Source organism: Diceros bicornis, chromosome 34 (genome assembly GCF_020826845.1).
Source record: "Diceros bicornis minor isolate mBicDic1 chromosome 34, mDicBic1.mat.cur, whole genome shotgun sequence".
NCBI lineage: Eukaryota > Metazoa > Chordata > Mammalia > Perissodactyla > Rhinocerotidae > Diceros > Diceros bicornis.
This window is the reverse complement of record NC_080773.1, coordinates 12,685,204-12,699,840: the sequence shown is the minus strand read 5'-3', so window position 1 is coordinate 12,699,840 and position 14,637 is coordinate 12,685,204. Positions and strand designations below refer to the sequence as shown.

The following is a 14,637-nucleotide window of genomic DNA, read 5'->3' as shown; positions in this document are numbered from 1 at the left end:
GGCACCCCGGTTCTAGAATCTGAGATTCTAGGTTTCGGAGAGTCTGGGAGAATGGGGCTGGGGGTGGGCACCATGACCCACGGCCCTACCTGGCATCCAGGGAGCGGGCCAGGATGTGAAGACAGTTGACCACAGCTGGAGCATCTGTCCCTGGGAGAGGAAGACGGGCCAGGGTGAAGGAAGGGCTACGAGCACAGCACCTCCCTCCACATCCCCCCCACCCGATCTCCCCCCACCCCAACCCACCCCACCCCTACCTGGACTCCCATAGACCCCATCCCTCCCCCATCCCAGCCCTGACTCCTCTGCCTGCGCCCCCCATCCAGGCCCTGTTCCCTCTGCCTGTGCCCCCCCATCCCACCCTGACCCCTCTGCCTGTGCCCCCCATCCAGGCCCTGACCCCTCTGCCTGTGCACCCCATCCAGGCCCTATTCCCTCTGCCTGTGCCCCCCTATCCCACCCTGATCCCTCTGCCTGTGCCCCCCATCCAGGCCCTGACCCCTCTGCCTGTGCCCCCCCATCCCACCGCCATCCCACCCATCCCGGCCCTGACCCCTCTGCCTGCGCCCCCCATCCTGGCCCTGTCCCGTCTGCCTGCGCCCCCCATCCCAGCCCTGACCCCTCTGCCTGTGCCCCCCATCCCGGCCCTGACCCCTCTGCCTGCGCCCCCCATCCTGGCCCTGACCCCTCTGCCTATGCGCCCCCATCCCAGCCCTGACCCCTCAGGCTGTCACTGCCTGGTGATGAGTCTGTCTCCCCCACTGGCCTGGGAGCTCCATGAGGGCAGGGCCCAGGGCTGTCCCAGTCACTGCCCTGTCCCCAGGACTACCCAGTCCATGCCCAGGACCAGAGGAAGAACACAGTGAAGGTTCTCAAGTTGAGGCATGAACTGGGCCATATTTCCCCAGGGTGGGGTTGGTGATGAGAGGAGGAGAGGGAGGATGGGGGAGAAAGGCTCGGGGAGCAGAGCCACTTACCAAAGAGAGAGACCCGGTGACGGACAAGGGCGGCGAGCTTGCAGAAGAGGCTGAAGAAAGAGAGAGGGACAGGAGGACAGGGGAAACGGAGTGAGGACACCAAGGAGACAAGGACAGCGGTGACACTTAGAGGCAAGGCCAGGGAAGACAGGGAGAGAGGGACAGAAGACAGGGCCAGGGGGAGGTCGGATGATGGAGAAGAAAATGGAGACAGGAGGGGTGGGGAGGGGCAGAGATGAGCAAGCTTGAAAGTCACAGGCAGGAAGTGGGATGCTGGCGGGTGGGGAGGCTGACCCGCCTTTCTGAAGGAGGACCAGTTGGTCCCCGGTTGCCTAGGAAACCCCTCAGTCCCAGGCACACCACGATGGTCAGTCACCCTAGCCCTTGAATCACTTCTGCAGGGAGAGTGCTCAGGGCCCAGCACCTGGACAGAGCCCCTGAGGTTCAAGGTTGGGAGGAACAGGTCCAGGATTGCAATACTGTGAGGTCAGGGGGCTGGGTCAGAGGTCACAGGGCGGCCCACCTGGTGATCATTTCCTTCTCCTTGTTGGAGGCGTGGCCGCCACTGCCCAGCACTTTGGCCGGCGTGGACAGGAAATAGAGGCAGTGGTTGGTGAAGTACTGGTTGATCAAAGGGAGCAGGATCTGGGGGGGCGGGGAGGGAGAGATGAAGGGGACTAGGTAAAAGGTGGGGAGAGCCCCCCCGTCCTTAGCCCGTCCAGCTTCTGAGCCCACCTCTCACCTTGGCAAAGAATTTTATCTCCTGTTCGTGCGGGGACTTTTCCACTCGTCCACTGCTGACCACAGCCTCTGGTGGGGGAGGGCAAAGAGGGGTCATGGTGGGTTCAAGGCTGGGGAACTCAGGGTGTTCTGATGGGGCAGAGTTAGGAAATGATGCAGGGTAGATTCTTGGTGTGAAGTTACCTCAGTTGGCTTTGAGATAAACCTCTCTCCCCTACCTTCCATCTGATCCTCTAACTCCTTGATCAAACCCTTCCTGAGGCTGAAAATGGGGACAAGGACAAACCGAGAGGGGCTAAGCCTTGGAACATCCTCCTCCTGACCTATCACAAGCCTTTTTCTTCCTGAACTTGCACTGAGTAAATCTGAAATAAATTAATGAATGAATGGGCCAAATGAAACAAGAAGTCAATATAGATAATTTTAAAATGGAAATCAATTTCAAACATAATAATAATAATGGTGATAGTAATAATTAATACTATTAAAATAATAATACTGGCCCCAATTACTAAACACTTGCTATGTCCGTGGCACTGTGAGAAATGACGTCCTTGCACAATCTCCCCCCAACTTGGAGGTCTCTATAGTTGGTCCCCCATTTTACAGATGAGGAAACTGAGGTTCAGAGAAGGGGGAATTGCCAGGAGGTGTGCAGCACGGAGGTTCAGCACGTGGGATCTGAGGGGAGATGTATGAGGGTGAATCCTGCTCCACCACTCACCTGAAGGGAATTTGGGGGTTCCTGAGGGGCTCTTGAGGGGGATGCTGGGGCTCTCTGAGGGAAGCTGGAAGGGACAATAGGGCCCAAGCCAGGACTCTTAGTGCTACATAAGAGGCATCTGTGGGGCATCTCCAGCAGCTTCAGCCCTTCAAACTAGATCCGGAATCTGCCCGTTTCCCACCCTCTTCTCCTCCTGCCCCCAGTCTGTTCCCACAGGCAGCCAGAAGGAGCCTGTGAACACCGAGTCAGACAAGGCCCTCTCCTGCTCAGAACCCTCCCGGGGCACCATCTCACTCAGAGCAAAACCCACAGTCCTCACCATAGCCTGCAAGCCCTACACGATCTGCCCCGTCACCTGACCCCATTTCCTCTCACTCTCCCTCAGTCACTCTGCTGCAGCCACACGGCCTCCTAATGCTCATACCCGCGACCTCTCACAGCCTTTGCACTGTCCTTCTGCCTGGAATACTCCGCAGATGTCCACACGGCTCCCCCCCAGCTCCTTCAAAGTCTTCCAGAATATTCTATTTAAATTTTCACCTGCTCCACTGCCCCACACTCCCAATCCTCCTCAGCTGGCCCTAGTGTAGTGTATTCTTCTCATAACACTAACCATCTTCTAACACGCGAAATGATTGCGTTATTTCTGACATTAATTGTCTGAATCCACCACAGGACTCTAAGTTGCAGTCCTGTCTTTGTCTCGTTCACTGCTGTATTCTCAACACCTAGGACAGTGTCTGGCACACTAATTAGAAGAGGGGAGGAAGGAGAAATGCATGACCGGGTCCCTGGGTGCAACCGCAGGGACGGCGGGCACAGGGGAGGGACTTCTCCATACCCAGGTGGGCGATAAACTCTTGGGAAATGTCCATCCAGCGCAGCAACTGCTGCAGGAAGCCGAAGGCGAAGCGTTTCTCAATGGAAGACGTGTCCAGCTCCATGTCCTTAAGGCCTCTGCGTGGACAGGCAGAGGGAGGGCTCAGCCCAGACGCACGCCTGCCCTGGTTCCCACTCCTCTCCAGTTCCACCTCTGCTCCCCAGACCCTGACTCTGCAGGCTTCTGCCTCAACCCAGGCCCCCTCGACTTCCCTGCTCCTCCCTGGTCCCACCCGACTTAGCCTCCTGCCCTCTCTCCAGGCCCCAGCCCTCTTAGCCTCCTGCCCTCTCTGGCCCCGCCCCTGCTCCCAGGCCCCACCCCTCTTAGCTCCTCCTCTCTCAGGCCCCTTCCCTGCTCTCCAGGCCCCACTCTTAGCCTCTTCCCCTCTTTGGCCCCACCCCCACTCTCCAGGCCCCACCCCTCTTAGCTCCTCCCCTCTCTGGCCCCACCCCTCTTTGCCTCCTGCCCCCTCTGGCCCATCCCATGCCCTCCAGGCACCACTTCTCTTAGCTCCTCCCCTCTCTGGCCCCGCCCCTGCTCTCCAGGCCCCACCCTCTTAGCCCCCTCCCCTCTCTGGCCCCACCCCTGCTCTCCAAGGCCCACCCCTCTTAGCTCCTCCTCTCTCTGGCCCCTGCCTGATCTCCAGGCCCCACCCCTCTTAGACTCTTCCTCTCTTTGGCCCCATCTCCATTCTCCAGGCCCCAGCCCTCTTAGCCTCCTGCCCTCTCTGGCCCCACCCCTGCTCTCCAGGCACCACTCCTCTTAGCCTCTTCCCCTCTATGGCCTCGCCTCTGCTTTGCAGGCCCCACCCCTCTTTGCTGCCTCCCCTCTCTGGCCCCGCCCCTGCTCTGCAGGGCCCACCCTCTTAGCTCTTCCCCTCTCTGGCCCCACCCCTGCTCTCCAGGCCCCACCTCTCTTAGCTCCTCCCCTCTCTGGCCCCCCCACCCCCACTCTCCAGGCACCACTCCTCTTAGCCTCTTCCCCTCTATGGCCCCGCCCCTGCTTTGCAGGCCCCACCCCTCTTTGCCTCCTCCCCTCTCTGGCCCCGCCCCTGCTCTCCAGGCCCCACCCTATTAGCCTCCTCCCCTCTCTGGCCCTGCCCCTGCTCTGCAGGCCCCACCCCTCTTAGCTCCTCCCCTCTCTGGCCCCGCCCCCGCTCTCCAGGGCCCACCCCTCTTAGCCTCGTCCCCTCTCTGGCCCCGCCCCTGTGCTCCAGGCCCCACCCTTGCTCTCCAGGGCCCACTCCTCTTAGCCTCTTCCCCTCTCTGGCCACGCCCCTGCTCTCCAGGCCCCACCCTATTAGCCTCCTCCCCTCTCTGGCCCCGCCCCCGCTCTCCAGGGCCCACCTCTCTTAGCTCCTCCCCTCTCTGGCCCCGCCCCCGCTCTCCAGGCCCCACCTTCAGCTCCTCCCCATCTGCCCCTCCCCCCCAGGCCCCACCCCTCAGCCTCTTCCTCTCTGGCCCCACCTCTGCTACTCCGGCTGGGCTTCTCTCTTCTCCCAGCTTTTGTCCTGCAGGTTCCACCCACATTGCCCGCTGCTCCCAGGTCCTGCTCCCAGCCCACTTGCCTGGTGACTGCATAGCCATTCATCTGCAGGAACTTCAGCAGCTCCTGGGCCTTCTCTCGATCTCGTGCCTTCTCCTTGGCCGTGAGTGTGTCGTAGGGCACCAGCAGGGGGTGGGTCCCACCACCTGGAGTGGCAAAGACCAGATATCAGGAGGCTTGGGGGGACCCAGGCCACTCTCACTGAAGTGGTTCCTGCAGTTGAGGCGTGCATAATTATAGTAATAAAGACAGAGAGAAGCGTAACTTATCTCTATGCCCTGTGACGCCAGAGCCTAAGACGAGGGGACTGCGGGGAAGGGGGGTCTATGCAGGGTCGGATGGGTGCCTCACCCTTAGCCTCCAGCTCCTGCTTCTTCTTCCGCCCCCACGTGTTGTGGTAATTTTCTGCCAGTTGTTCTGCCATGGCCTGGGCGTGGATGCAGAGTCAAGGCCCAGATTCAGAGGACCCTCTCCACCCCAACAGACATCTCCATGCCCCCAAATAAAGGATCAGGGTTCTCACCTGCAGCTCCCGGGACAGGGTAACTCCGCTGAGGTCGGGGGGCTGCGGGTTGTAGCCTTCTCGCGGATCGTAGGTCTGGGAGGACAAGACGGAGATGGGGGCTTGATGGGCTAGCAGGAAGCCCAGGCCCCACCCAATCTGCCCCCAACCTGACCCTAGACCCCTGCTCTGTTGCTCCCCCCTTAAGGCCCTGTCTCTAAGCCACCCTCTCCTCTCCTCTGCCGTTTGCAGTTCTTCAGACCATGCCCTCTCCTTTCCCAGATCTCTCAGCCCTCCTGCCCTGCCCCCTTCCCCTGACCCTGCCTCCCTCCCCTGGCCCTTCTCCCCTCTCGACCCACCCCCTGCCTGGCCTCACCCTCTCCTGGCCCCGCCCCTTACTCTAGCCGCTCACCACCCTCTCATGACCCCGCCCTCTGCCGCGGCCCCGCCTCCACCTGGGCACTTTGGGATATCTTCCGCGTTTTTTTCTTCTCCGTCTTCTCCTCCTCGCCCTCCCTGGCCTTCTCTATCGTCCATTCCCAGGCGATCATGGCCTTCAAGGACTCCTTGATGGGCCAGCGGTAAATCTCTTTATCCTGGGGTGGACAGGAGGGAGCAGAATTGGCGGAATGGGGTGAGAGGGAGGTGGAGGTAGGAGCCCCTGGCTCAGCCTCACTGGCCTGCAGTGTCCCAAGAAGGGGAAAGCCCCGACCACGTGGCTAGGAAGTGGTCCAGCTCGGATTCGATCCCAGGCCTCCTACCTGCTCTGTAACAGAGCCTCCCAAACAAACTCTCATTATCCCATCTTACACATGAGAATTTACGTTGTACAGTCAAGGAAGCAAACCCAGTCTCTCTGACTCTAAGAGAAGGACACTAGGAGTCTGGGATCTAAAGGAGGCAGCCAAGTTTGAGGGACGGAGAGCCTCAACCTGCAGATCGAGCTAGATCCAAGCCCGTGAAGCAGACTCACTCCTCCCTGAACCCCCAAATTCTGAGGTTTCATTCTGGACCCCCAACATTGGGCCCCAAGGCTTGGTCACCTTCTCTGAGAAGGTCTTGTAGGGCCTCAGCATGGGGTGGGTCTTCAGTTCCTCGTCTATGTTCTCCCCATAGGACCAGTTGTTCTGGATCTGGAGGTGGAGAGGGTTCAGGTGGAGGCAGTGCCACTATGGGGCTGGGGGTGGGGGCAGGATGAGGGGTAGACAGCAGCCTGGGGGACACAGAGCGGGAACCCTGGAAGGGGCTGAGGGATCCAGAGGAGGCTGTGGGTCCCAGGAAGAGTTAGGGGTCTTGGGGAAATCTGGGGGCCTCAAGGAAGACCTGGGTTTGGGGAAAGCTGGGGTCTTGAGGGAGGCTGGCAGGGGTGGGGGTTCCTGAGGAGGGAGGACCCTGAGGCCAACCTTGTCGAAGGCCCACTTCTCATGTGTGTACTCTGCGAACTTGTTGATGAAGGAGTCCAGCTTCTCCGGGATGATCACGCTATTGGGGGGACAGGGTCAGCAGATGCTGGGGCGGGCCCCTCCTCCCACCTCTGAGACCACCTCCTTCTCCCAGGCCCCAGGCCCCACCCCTCTCCTGCCCCAGGCCTCACTTGAGGGTCTCCACAGGCCGAGGATCAAAGTTGCCTTCAGCGTCCACTGTGGCTTTTTTCTCGGCCTTGGATGAGTACGAGGCGTCCACATAGTCAGGGGGCAGGGCCCCTGCGATGGCGCACAGACAAGGCATAGCCATGCGGTACAGCTCTTGGTCATACTTCTGAGGATGCCGGTGTTGGGGGGGGGGGAGGTCACTGCAGGCCTGGCTGAGCCTTCAAATCTTGGAGCCCCAGGACCTCACACTCACTCCTCCAATCATCAACCCTCTTCCTTGAGCCCTCAAACACAAAGTATGGTCCCTTTGCCTAAAACTCAAACCTCAGACTCACCTGGACCCTCAAACCACCCCTATATCACCCCTCTCCAAGTCCCCAAACTAGGAGGCCCTCCCCTCTTCCATAACACCCAAACTGGAGACCCCACTCATAGATTCTCCTAGATCCACATCTGCAGAACTGCCTCCCTCCCTGAACCTCCAAATTTGGGGATTTCATTCTGGATCCCCAACTTTGGGCCCAAAACCCTCCCAACAGGCTCCTTTCAGGGCCCCTGTGTGCCCAGACCTTATGGGCCAGCGAGTCAAAGATGCCCCAGAACAGTTTACGCGTGAGGTGCAGCTCTTCCTCCGACGTGACCCCGAAGTTGGCCCAGCCCGTGGGGAGACAGTAGTACTTCCAACAACGCTCATAGTGGTTGGTGAGGAGCTGGGTGGGAGCAAGAGGGAGACACACAAATGAGGGGGGCATAAGCAGGTGGCAGGCAAATGAAGGTCCAGGGAGGCCCAGGGGTGCCAGTGCTTTTAAATTATGAAGGAGGTGTGGGTTATGCAAATGATATGCTAATAAGGGTAAATACTATGCTTATTGGGGAATGGTCCTGGTCACTTTATTATGCAGATTTGGCATTCTTTTTTTTTTTTTGTGAGGAATATTAGCCCTGAGCTAACATCCATGCTAATCCTCCTCTTTTTGCTGAGGAAGACTGGCTCTGAGCTAACATCTATTGCCAATCCTCCTCCTTTCTTTTTTCCCCAAAGCCCCAGTAGATAGTTGTATGTCATAGTTGCACATCCTTCTAGTTGCTGTATGTGGGACGCAGCCTCAGCATGGCGGGAGAAACAGTGTGTCGGCACGTGCCCGGGATCCGAACCCAGGCCGCAGGTAGTGGAGCGCACGCACTTAACCGCTAAGCCACAGGGCTGGCCCCTGGCATTCTAATTTAGAGTCAAGATGGGGGTTAAACCAGACCTGGATTTGCCTGGTGTTGCTTTACACAAATAAGCATGCTAATATTAATCCATGGGTAAGGGTCGTGTGCAAATAAGCATATGGATGGAGTGATCTGTGCTTATGTGAATTACCATGGCAAACAGAAACATAGACAGCACCCCATGCAAATATATGGTAATTGGGAAGCAAATATATGGTAAATGGGCCTCCACCATCCAATATGCAAATCTGAAGTAGGGACTGATTTAGATGTGTTATGCAAAATAGTCAAGCTATCCGAGTTGGGGGTATCTCCTTAGGCAAACTAGCATGCAAATGAAAAAATGTAGGAGAGACAGTGTGCAAATATTCAGAATAGCTGTGGTACTGTTTATTCAAATAAATGCACTCATTTGAATAGTGGAAGGCTGGTGGTCTGAGCATGCGAATAAGCAAGCTAATTAGGAAAAGTAGTGTGCCCCATGCAAATATATGCTAATTGAGGCGGGGGCTGGCTCACTTTTAGGCAAATTAAACGCTAATTAGGGAATGTTAGAGACACCAATGATGCAAAGTGAATGTCCTGGGAATCCTAGTATGCAAATGAGAATGCCAAAGAGGTTTCTACCGGGCGGCTGCCCTCACATGGGCAGGTTAATTGGCCTGGGTGGTGTGAGATAAATGTCCGAGGGCAGAGGTAGCGGGTGGGTGGGGCATGCAAATAAGCACGCTAAAGAGGGCTCGCCCTCACCTTGAGCGGCATCTTGGCGAACTCGTTAAGGATGGGCACGTCGAACACGAGGCGCCGCAGCAGGTGCTGCAGCATGGACGGGCGGATGTACCTGCGGGGACAAGCACCGGGCGCGGGGGGACCTCACCTCGAGGCCCGCCCCACCCCGCGGCCCGCCACGCCCTGGGGTCCCGCCCCACCTGCAGAGCGACATGAGGCAGTCCTCGATGACGTCGCGCTGCGCCTTGGTGAGCGAGCGGCCGCGGGACAGGCGGTACACCGTGTGAAGCATGGAGTCCACCATGATGGCGCGGTGCTCCGTTCCCGCGAAGAGCGGCGCGCACTTGGTGATGAGCGGCAGCACGGCCAGGCACAGGTAGCGGTTCAGCGCCAGCGCCATCTCCGTGGTGCTGAAAGTGGCCTGCGGCGCAGAGTGGGGACATCAGGCCCGCTGTGCGCTCCTGGGGCTGCCCTGGCACCCGCCCAGGACAACTCTGGGCAAACGACCCAGCTTCTGATCTTCCCCTAAACCTGCTCCTCCCAGTCTCTACTCCCCTTATGACTCTGGACTATGCAAATTTTCAAACACAGGTAAAAGTCGAGAGGCCAGTTAATGAACCCTCATCACCCAGACTGGACTGTTGGGCAGACATCCACCTTCTGCGTGTTTATTTCCTCTCTAACCTTCACCTTTTTTCCTGTAATATTTTCATGCAACCCCCAGCCATATACCATTTTACCCATATATACATAAATATGTGTCTCCATTCAGACAAGAGCTTCTATTTAACATTCCACGCTGTCATTGTCACACCTAACAGAACAATCTCTCACTATTCATGATCAGCTTTCTCCAATTGTCTCAAAAATTGCTTTGCATTTAGCTGGGATTGTCTGGATCAGGGTCTCAGGAAGGTCCACAGACTGTATTTATTTTATTTTATTTTATTTATTTATTTGTGTGTGTGTGTGAGGAAGATCAGCCCTGAGCTAACATCTGTTGCCAATCCTCCTCTTTTTTTGCTGAGGAAGACTGGCCCTGAGCTAACATCCGTGCCCATCTTCCTCTACTTTATATGGGACGCCGCCACAGCATGGCTTGACAAACAGTGCGTTGGTGCACGCCCGGGATCCAAACCTGCGAACTCCAGGCCACCGAAGCAGAGCGCGCGCACTTAACCGCTGCGCCAGTGGGCTGGCCCCTGACACAGACTGTATTTGGCTGATGGCTCTCTTAGTTCTTTTCATCTGTAACTGTCCCTTTTCCCCCCCTTTTTTCATGCTATTTATTTGCTAGAGAAACTGGGTCATTCGTCCAGTGGAATTTTCTAGGTTTTGGCTTTGGCTGGTCGCTTCCCGGTGGTGTCCGTTAACTTGTTCCTCTGCCCCCTGGATTTCTGATGAACTGGCAGTTACAGAGCCAAGCTCCAGGGTTCCCTTTGCCAGTTAACGGTCCACAGTTATTTCTCCCATTTTCAGAAGAGCCTTCTCTTGACCAAGTTTCCCCTCCAGCATATCACCATCCCTCTGCCTCCTCTGTCACCAACTTGTGTAAAGAACTGTTGACACTGGCTGTCCAAGACCTCACCTCCCAGGCTCTCAGTAAGGCTTTCCCCACCTTGACACTGCTTGTCAAGGTCACCAGTGACCTCTGTGAGGCCAAACCATCGGCCAGTTCTCAGTCCTCATCTTACTTGGCCTTGTCACCTTCTGTTACTATGACTGTTGTTGTGCACAGGTCTGCATGTCTCCATGTGCTGAGCCATCAGTAAGAATGATTATTTCTTATAACCCGAGATGTTGGAGATTTCCACCCACCCTTTCCCAGAACTCAGAGTTTTTCTTGGTTTTTGTTTTCTGTCTTGATGATGGGGAAGGAGGATTATGATATATACAAAATTTCAGAACAAACAAACGTGCTGCTGCTAGTCCCATCACCCATCTCACATCCCACCCTGGACAGGGAGGGTGGCCAGGCTGCTCACCGTGTCCAGCGAGGCGGCCGCCCGCATGTCGGGCAGGAACCCCACGTCCAGTACGTGCAACAAGAAGTCCTGGTTCTCGATGCCGTACACGCGGTCCAGGAAGAGCACCATGGACGCCTTGTGGTCCGGCACGAAGGATGCTGACATCTTGGGCTGCACCAGAGCGCCATCTGTGGGCGAGGAGGGCAAGGGGGTCAGGGATGCCCTTCAGCCCCATCCGCTCCCTCCCTGGCACCACTCCCTTGCTGAGTCCCGCCCCATCCTCCGCACCTTTGCCCAGGGTGGGGATCTGCAGTGGGAGGCTGATGATGCCCACGAGGTCGTCCAGGGGCACGAGGGAGCGCAGGATGGCGCGGATCCGCAGGGCTTCGCCTTTGCCAGCTTGGATGAGCTGGAGGGGGGGTGCAGGCACATTTGGTCATTACTCCATCCATCGCTTCCTCACACACTGGCAGGTAGAGCAGGCCTCCTGGGGTGGGAGGGCTAACTCTAGAATTCCCAGCTGCCCTCTCGGCCTGTGCTTCTCCACGGCAGCCCTGCCCACCCCAGCTCTCATTGCCTGGTCTCCTCCAGGACTGGGAGCTCCGTGAGAGCGGGGCCTGGGCTCTCTTGGTCAGTGGTGTGTCCCCAGGATTGCCTAGCCTAGGGCCAGCCCCCGTAGAGGGAGCTCAATCAGTGCTGTTATGTCTGAATGAAGAGGTCCAAGGTTGCCATGCACGCCCCTCCCGGCCCCGGCCCTCGGGCTCTCACATGCATCTCCGGCGCACAGCGTCCGAGCAGGTCGATCAAGGCAGCGTAGAAGGACATGATGGCGTGTCCCAGGTGCACCCGGTTTTCCTCGGGGGGCTCCTCGCCGAAGCTGCAGGGGAAGGCGGTGGTGTGGGGGAGGCAGCACGCCCGGGAGGGCGGGCTGTTCTGTGGAGGAGGGGCGGAGACTCACTGCTCGCGCCGCCGGTCCCTGCGGACGCCCGGGCCGTCCCGCGCGGGGTCCTCGGAGATGCGGATGGCCTCTTCGATGGTGGCCAGCAGCCCCGAGCCGCCCTCCCCTCGCAGGGCCGGCCCGAAACACTCGGGCTTCCGAATGAGCAGCCGCACCACCACGTTGGCGTTCTCCTCCACGCTCTCACCTGGCCGGCGCGCGGGGTCAGGAGGCCCCGTGAGCCACTGCCCAGGGACCGTCCCCAGGCAGCCCAGGACCCAGCACCTCACGGCTTAACGCCAGGCCCCTGTTGGCCTCTGGACCCTGCCCCGTGCCCACTGGGAGGGATCCCGGCCCAGGCCAGGCTGTGGACCTCACCCCCAGGGGAGCTTTGACCAGTGCCCCCCGCCTCCCGCCCTGCCGCCACCACCCCCTGCCTCACCGTTGACGAAGACAGCGAAGCGCAGGAAGTCCAGGTAGCGCTCACCGCCGCAGGGGTTCCAGCCGATGTCCGGGTACCCTTTGGCCAGGAGCATGGGGCAGCTTTGGAGGCCACAGCCTGCCAGGTAGGACACCACCTGGGGGCAGAGGGGGCTCAGCCAGGGCCAGACCCACACCACCTTCCTCCCCAAGGCTCAGCTCCCTGCCCATCCCTGGAGCTCCGCAATCCGATTCATCTCTCCATCCCTCGGCAAACAATAACTCTCACTGTCCAGTTGGACCATCGCAGCGGCCTCCTCCCTGGGCTCCCTGCCCTCCCCTCCAGTCCGTCCCCCACACACAGTCAGAGTGCGCCTGCGAACACTAGGGTCAGGTCACGTCCCTCCCCTTCTCAGAACCCTTCCGTGGCGCCATCTCACTTAGGGTCAAAGCCGAAGCCCTCACTGGAGCCCATAAGACTCTCCACACAATCTGCCCCTGTCACGTCCCTGCCCTCGCCTCCCACCACTCACCCCTAGCTCCCTCTGCTCCAACCGCACTTGGCTGTTCCTCAAACTCATGAAGTTCATTCCTGCCTCAGGGCCTTTGCACTGGTTGTTACGGGCCTGGAATGCTCTTCCCCAGATGTCCATATAGGTCACTTTCTCGATGAGGCTTTCTCTAACCATTCTTGTCTACACTCTGACACCCCGCTGACACGATATTTCTCTCCCCTGCTCAGTTTTTCCCTCCTTAACACTTGTCACCAGCTAATACCCTGTATATTTTACTTATTCATCTTGTTTATCACCCATTTCCCAACTAGAAGGTCAGCTTCACAAGGACAAGGCTGTTTGACTGTCCCAGTCACTGTCACGCCCTTACGGCCTTGGACAGATCCTGATGCATGTAAGTGCTCGATACATATTTGTTAAATAAATAATAATATAACAGTGGCTAGCTGTTATTAAGTGCTTACTGTTTTATAAACACTTCCATGGATTAACTCATTTAATCCTCAGAACAACTCTGTGAAGTGGTTTCTATTATGATATTCATTCTCCAGACGAGGAGACGGAGGCCTGGAGAATTTAAGTCACTTGTCCAAGGCCACACAGCAAGGGAGCAGAGTTTGTTAACCTAAGTCACTGAACTCCAGCACCCAGGCCCTTCCCCACTACCCACAGAAACAGGGGGCACAGAGGGCCAAGTAGCCCCCCAAGGCCACGGGGCTGAGGAGGGGGGAGTGTGGATTTGCGCCCAGCCTCATGAATGAGTGACTGAGTCCTGTTCTCGCCCAGCAAAGTGTTCCCCTTCTGACTGGGTCCTGGACCATCCAGAATCGCCCCTCAGAGTGGGTCCCAAGTCACCAGGCACCCCAAGGGGCCAGGGAGCAGCCAGGCCTCCTCCCTCCACACCTTCTCCAGGTCCTGCTCCTGCAGTGCCAGGGCCAGCTCGTTATTGTCAATGACGGAGGCGGCGGCCACGTCCAGGGGCGTGGAGCCCTGCATGCCTGTGGGGGGAGAGGGCATGAGAATGCTCTTTGGAGGTGAGCAGCAGCCTGTCTCATTCCTGCTTATCTCACCTCCTCCAGGAAGCCCTCCCTGACCACCCCTTTTCCCGCCTGGGTCAGGTGCCTCCTCTGGCCTGTGCTTTCCCATCCCAGGATGACCACTCCGAGCTGTCACTGTCTGGGATGGGTCTCTTTCCCACTGCACTATAAGCTTCACTAGGGCCAGGCCCAGGGCTGTCTGGGTGTCCCCAGCACCGCCCATTACAGGCCCAGATCCAGGGTGGGTTGAGAGCTAGTGTTTGTTGAATGACTGAATGAGTGACTGAGCCAGTGGAGAATGGGGTGGGCCTGGATGGACCATGAGGAGTGGGCTCTGGGGGGCAGCCCTGGGCTTGAGAGTTCTCACCTAGGCCGATGCCGCTGTTCTCCAGCAGGTAGCTCAGGTGGTCGAACATGGAGCGCTGGTTCTGCCGGCTGATGCGGCAGAAGTAGCAGAGGAAGCGGCAGCAGCTCGTCACCATCTTGGGGAAGCGGATCTCCTGGGGCAGGCAGGGTGGGCCGGTGGTCAGCGCTGCCCTCTGTGGCCCCTCCCCGGAACCCCCGGCCCACGCAGGCCCCCTACCTTGGACTCGCCACCCCCGAGGACGTTCACCATGACCTCCATGACCGTCTCGTGCATGCCCAGCGCCCGCATCAGGTTTGGGTGTTGGTAGAAGACCTTGTTGTTCATGATGTTCCTGCAGACAGAGCGCGTCGGTCACCAGGGGCCGGGCGGGGCCCAACCACAGGGAGAGCCCAGCCCCTTGGGGGCGCTGTCGCCACCACGTGATGCCAGTTAACATTTAGTGAGCTCCTACTCTGTGCCCAGCCCGGCCGCCCTGACAGATCTGAACTC

The 14,637-nt window shown here is 58.3% G+C and overlaps 1 protein-coding gene across 1 annotated transcript in view; it reads right to left on the bottom strand.

Moving 5' to 3' along the window:
* RYR1 (ryanodine receptor 1) overlaps positions 1 to 14,637 on the bottom strand; it is a 110,169-nt gene that overhangs the window by 53,392 nt on the left and 42,140 nt on the right. Inside the window, exons 40-62 of the mRNA XM_058531057.1 lie at positions 14,365 to 14,479; positions 14,149 to 14,281; positions 13,648 to 13,742; positions 12,252 to 12,387; positions 11,831 to 12,017; positions 11,641 to 11,749; positions 11,161 to 11,281; positions 10,891 to 11,060; positions 9,106 to 9,326; positions 8,927 to 9,017; positions 7,531 to 7,671; positions 6,964 to 7,127; positions 6,773 to 6,851; positions 6,413 to 6,502; positions 5,825 to 5,965; positions 5,391 to 5,465; positions 5,219 to 5,294; positions 4,890 to 5,013; positions 3,284 to 3,399; positions 1,720 to 1,787; positions 1,501 to 1,622; positions 978 to 1,027; positions 90 to 150 (exon numbers count right to left, since the gene is read on the bottom strand). Of these exons, the coding sequence (XP_058387040.1) occupies positions 90 to 150; positions 978 to 1,027; positions 1,501 to 1,622; positions 1,720 to 1,787; positions 3,284 to 3,399; positions 4,890 to 5,013; positions 5,219 to 5,294; positions 5,391 to 5,465; positions 5,825 to 5,965; positions 6,413 to 6,502; positions 6,773 to 6,851; positions 6,964 to 7,127; positions 7,531 to 7,671; positions 8,927 to 9,017; positions 9,106 to 9,326; positions 10,891 to 11,060; positions 11,161 to 11,281; positions 11,641 to 11,749; positions 11,831 to 12,017; positions 12,252 to 12,387; positions 13,648 to 13,742; positions 14,149 to 14,281; positions 14,365 to 14,479 (2,685 nt within the window). The remainder of the gene's footprint in view (positions 1 to 89; positions 151 to 977; positions 1,028 to 1,500; positions 1,623 to 1,719; positions 1,788 to 3,283; positions 3,400 to 4,889; positions 5,014 to 5,218; positions 5,295 to 5,390; positions 5,466 to 5,824; positions 5,966 to 6,412; positions 6,503 to 6,772; positions 6,852 to 6,963; positions 7,128 to 7,530; positions 7,672 to 8,926; positions 9,018 to 9,105; positions 9,327 to 10,890; positions 11,061 to 11,160; positions 11,282 to 11,640; positions 11,750 to 11,830; positions 12,018 to 12,251; positions 12,388 to 13,647; positions 13,743 to 14,148; positions 14,282 to 14,364; positions 14,480 to 14,637) is intronic.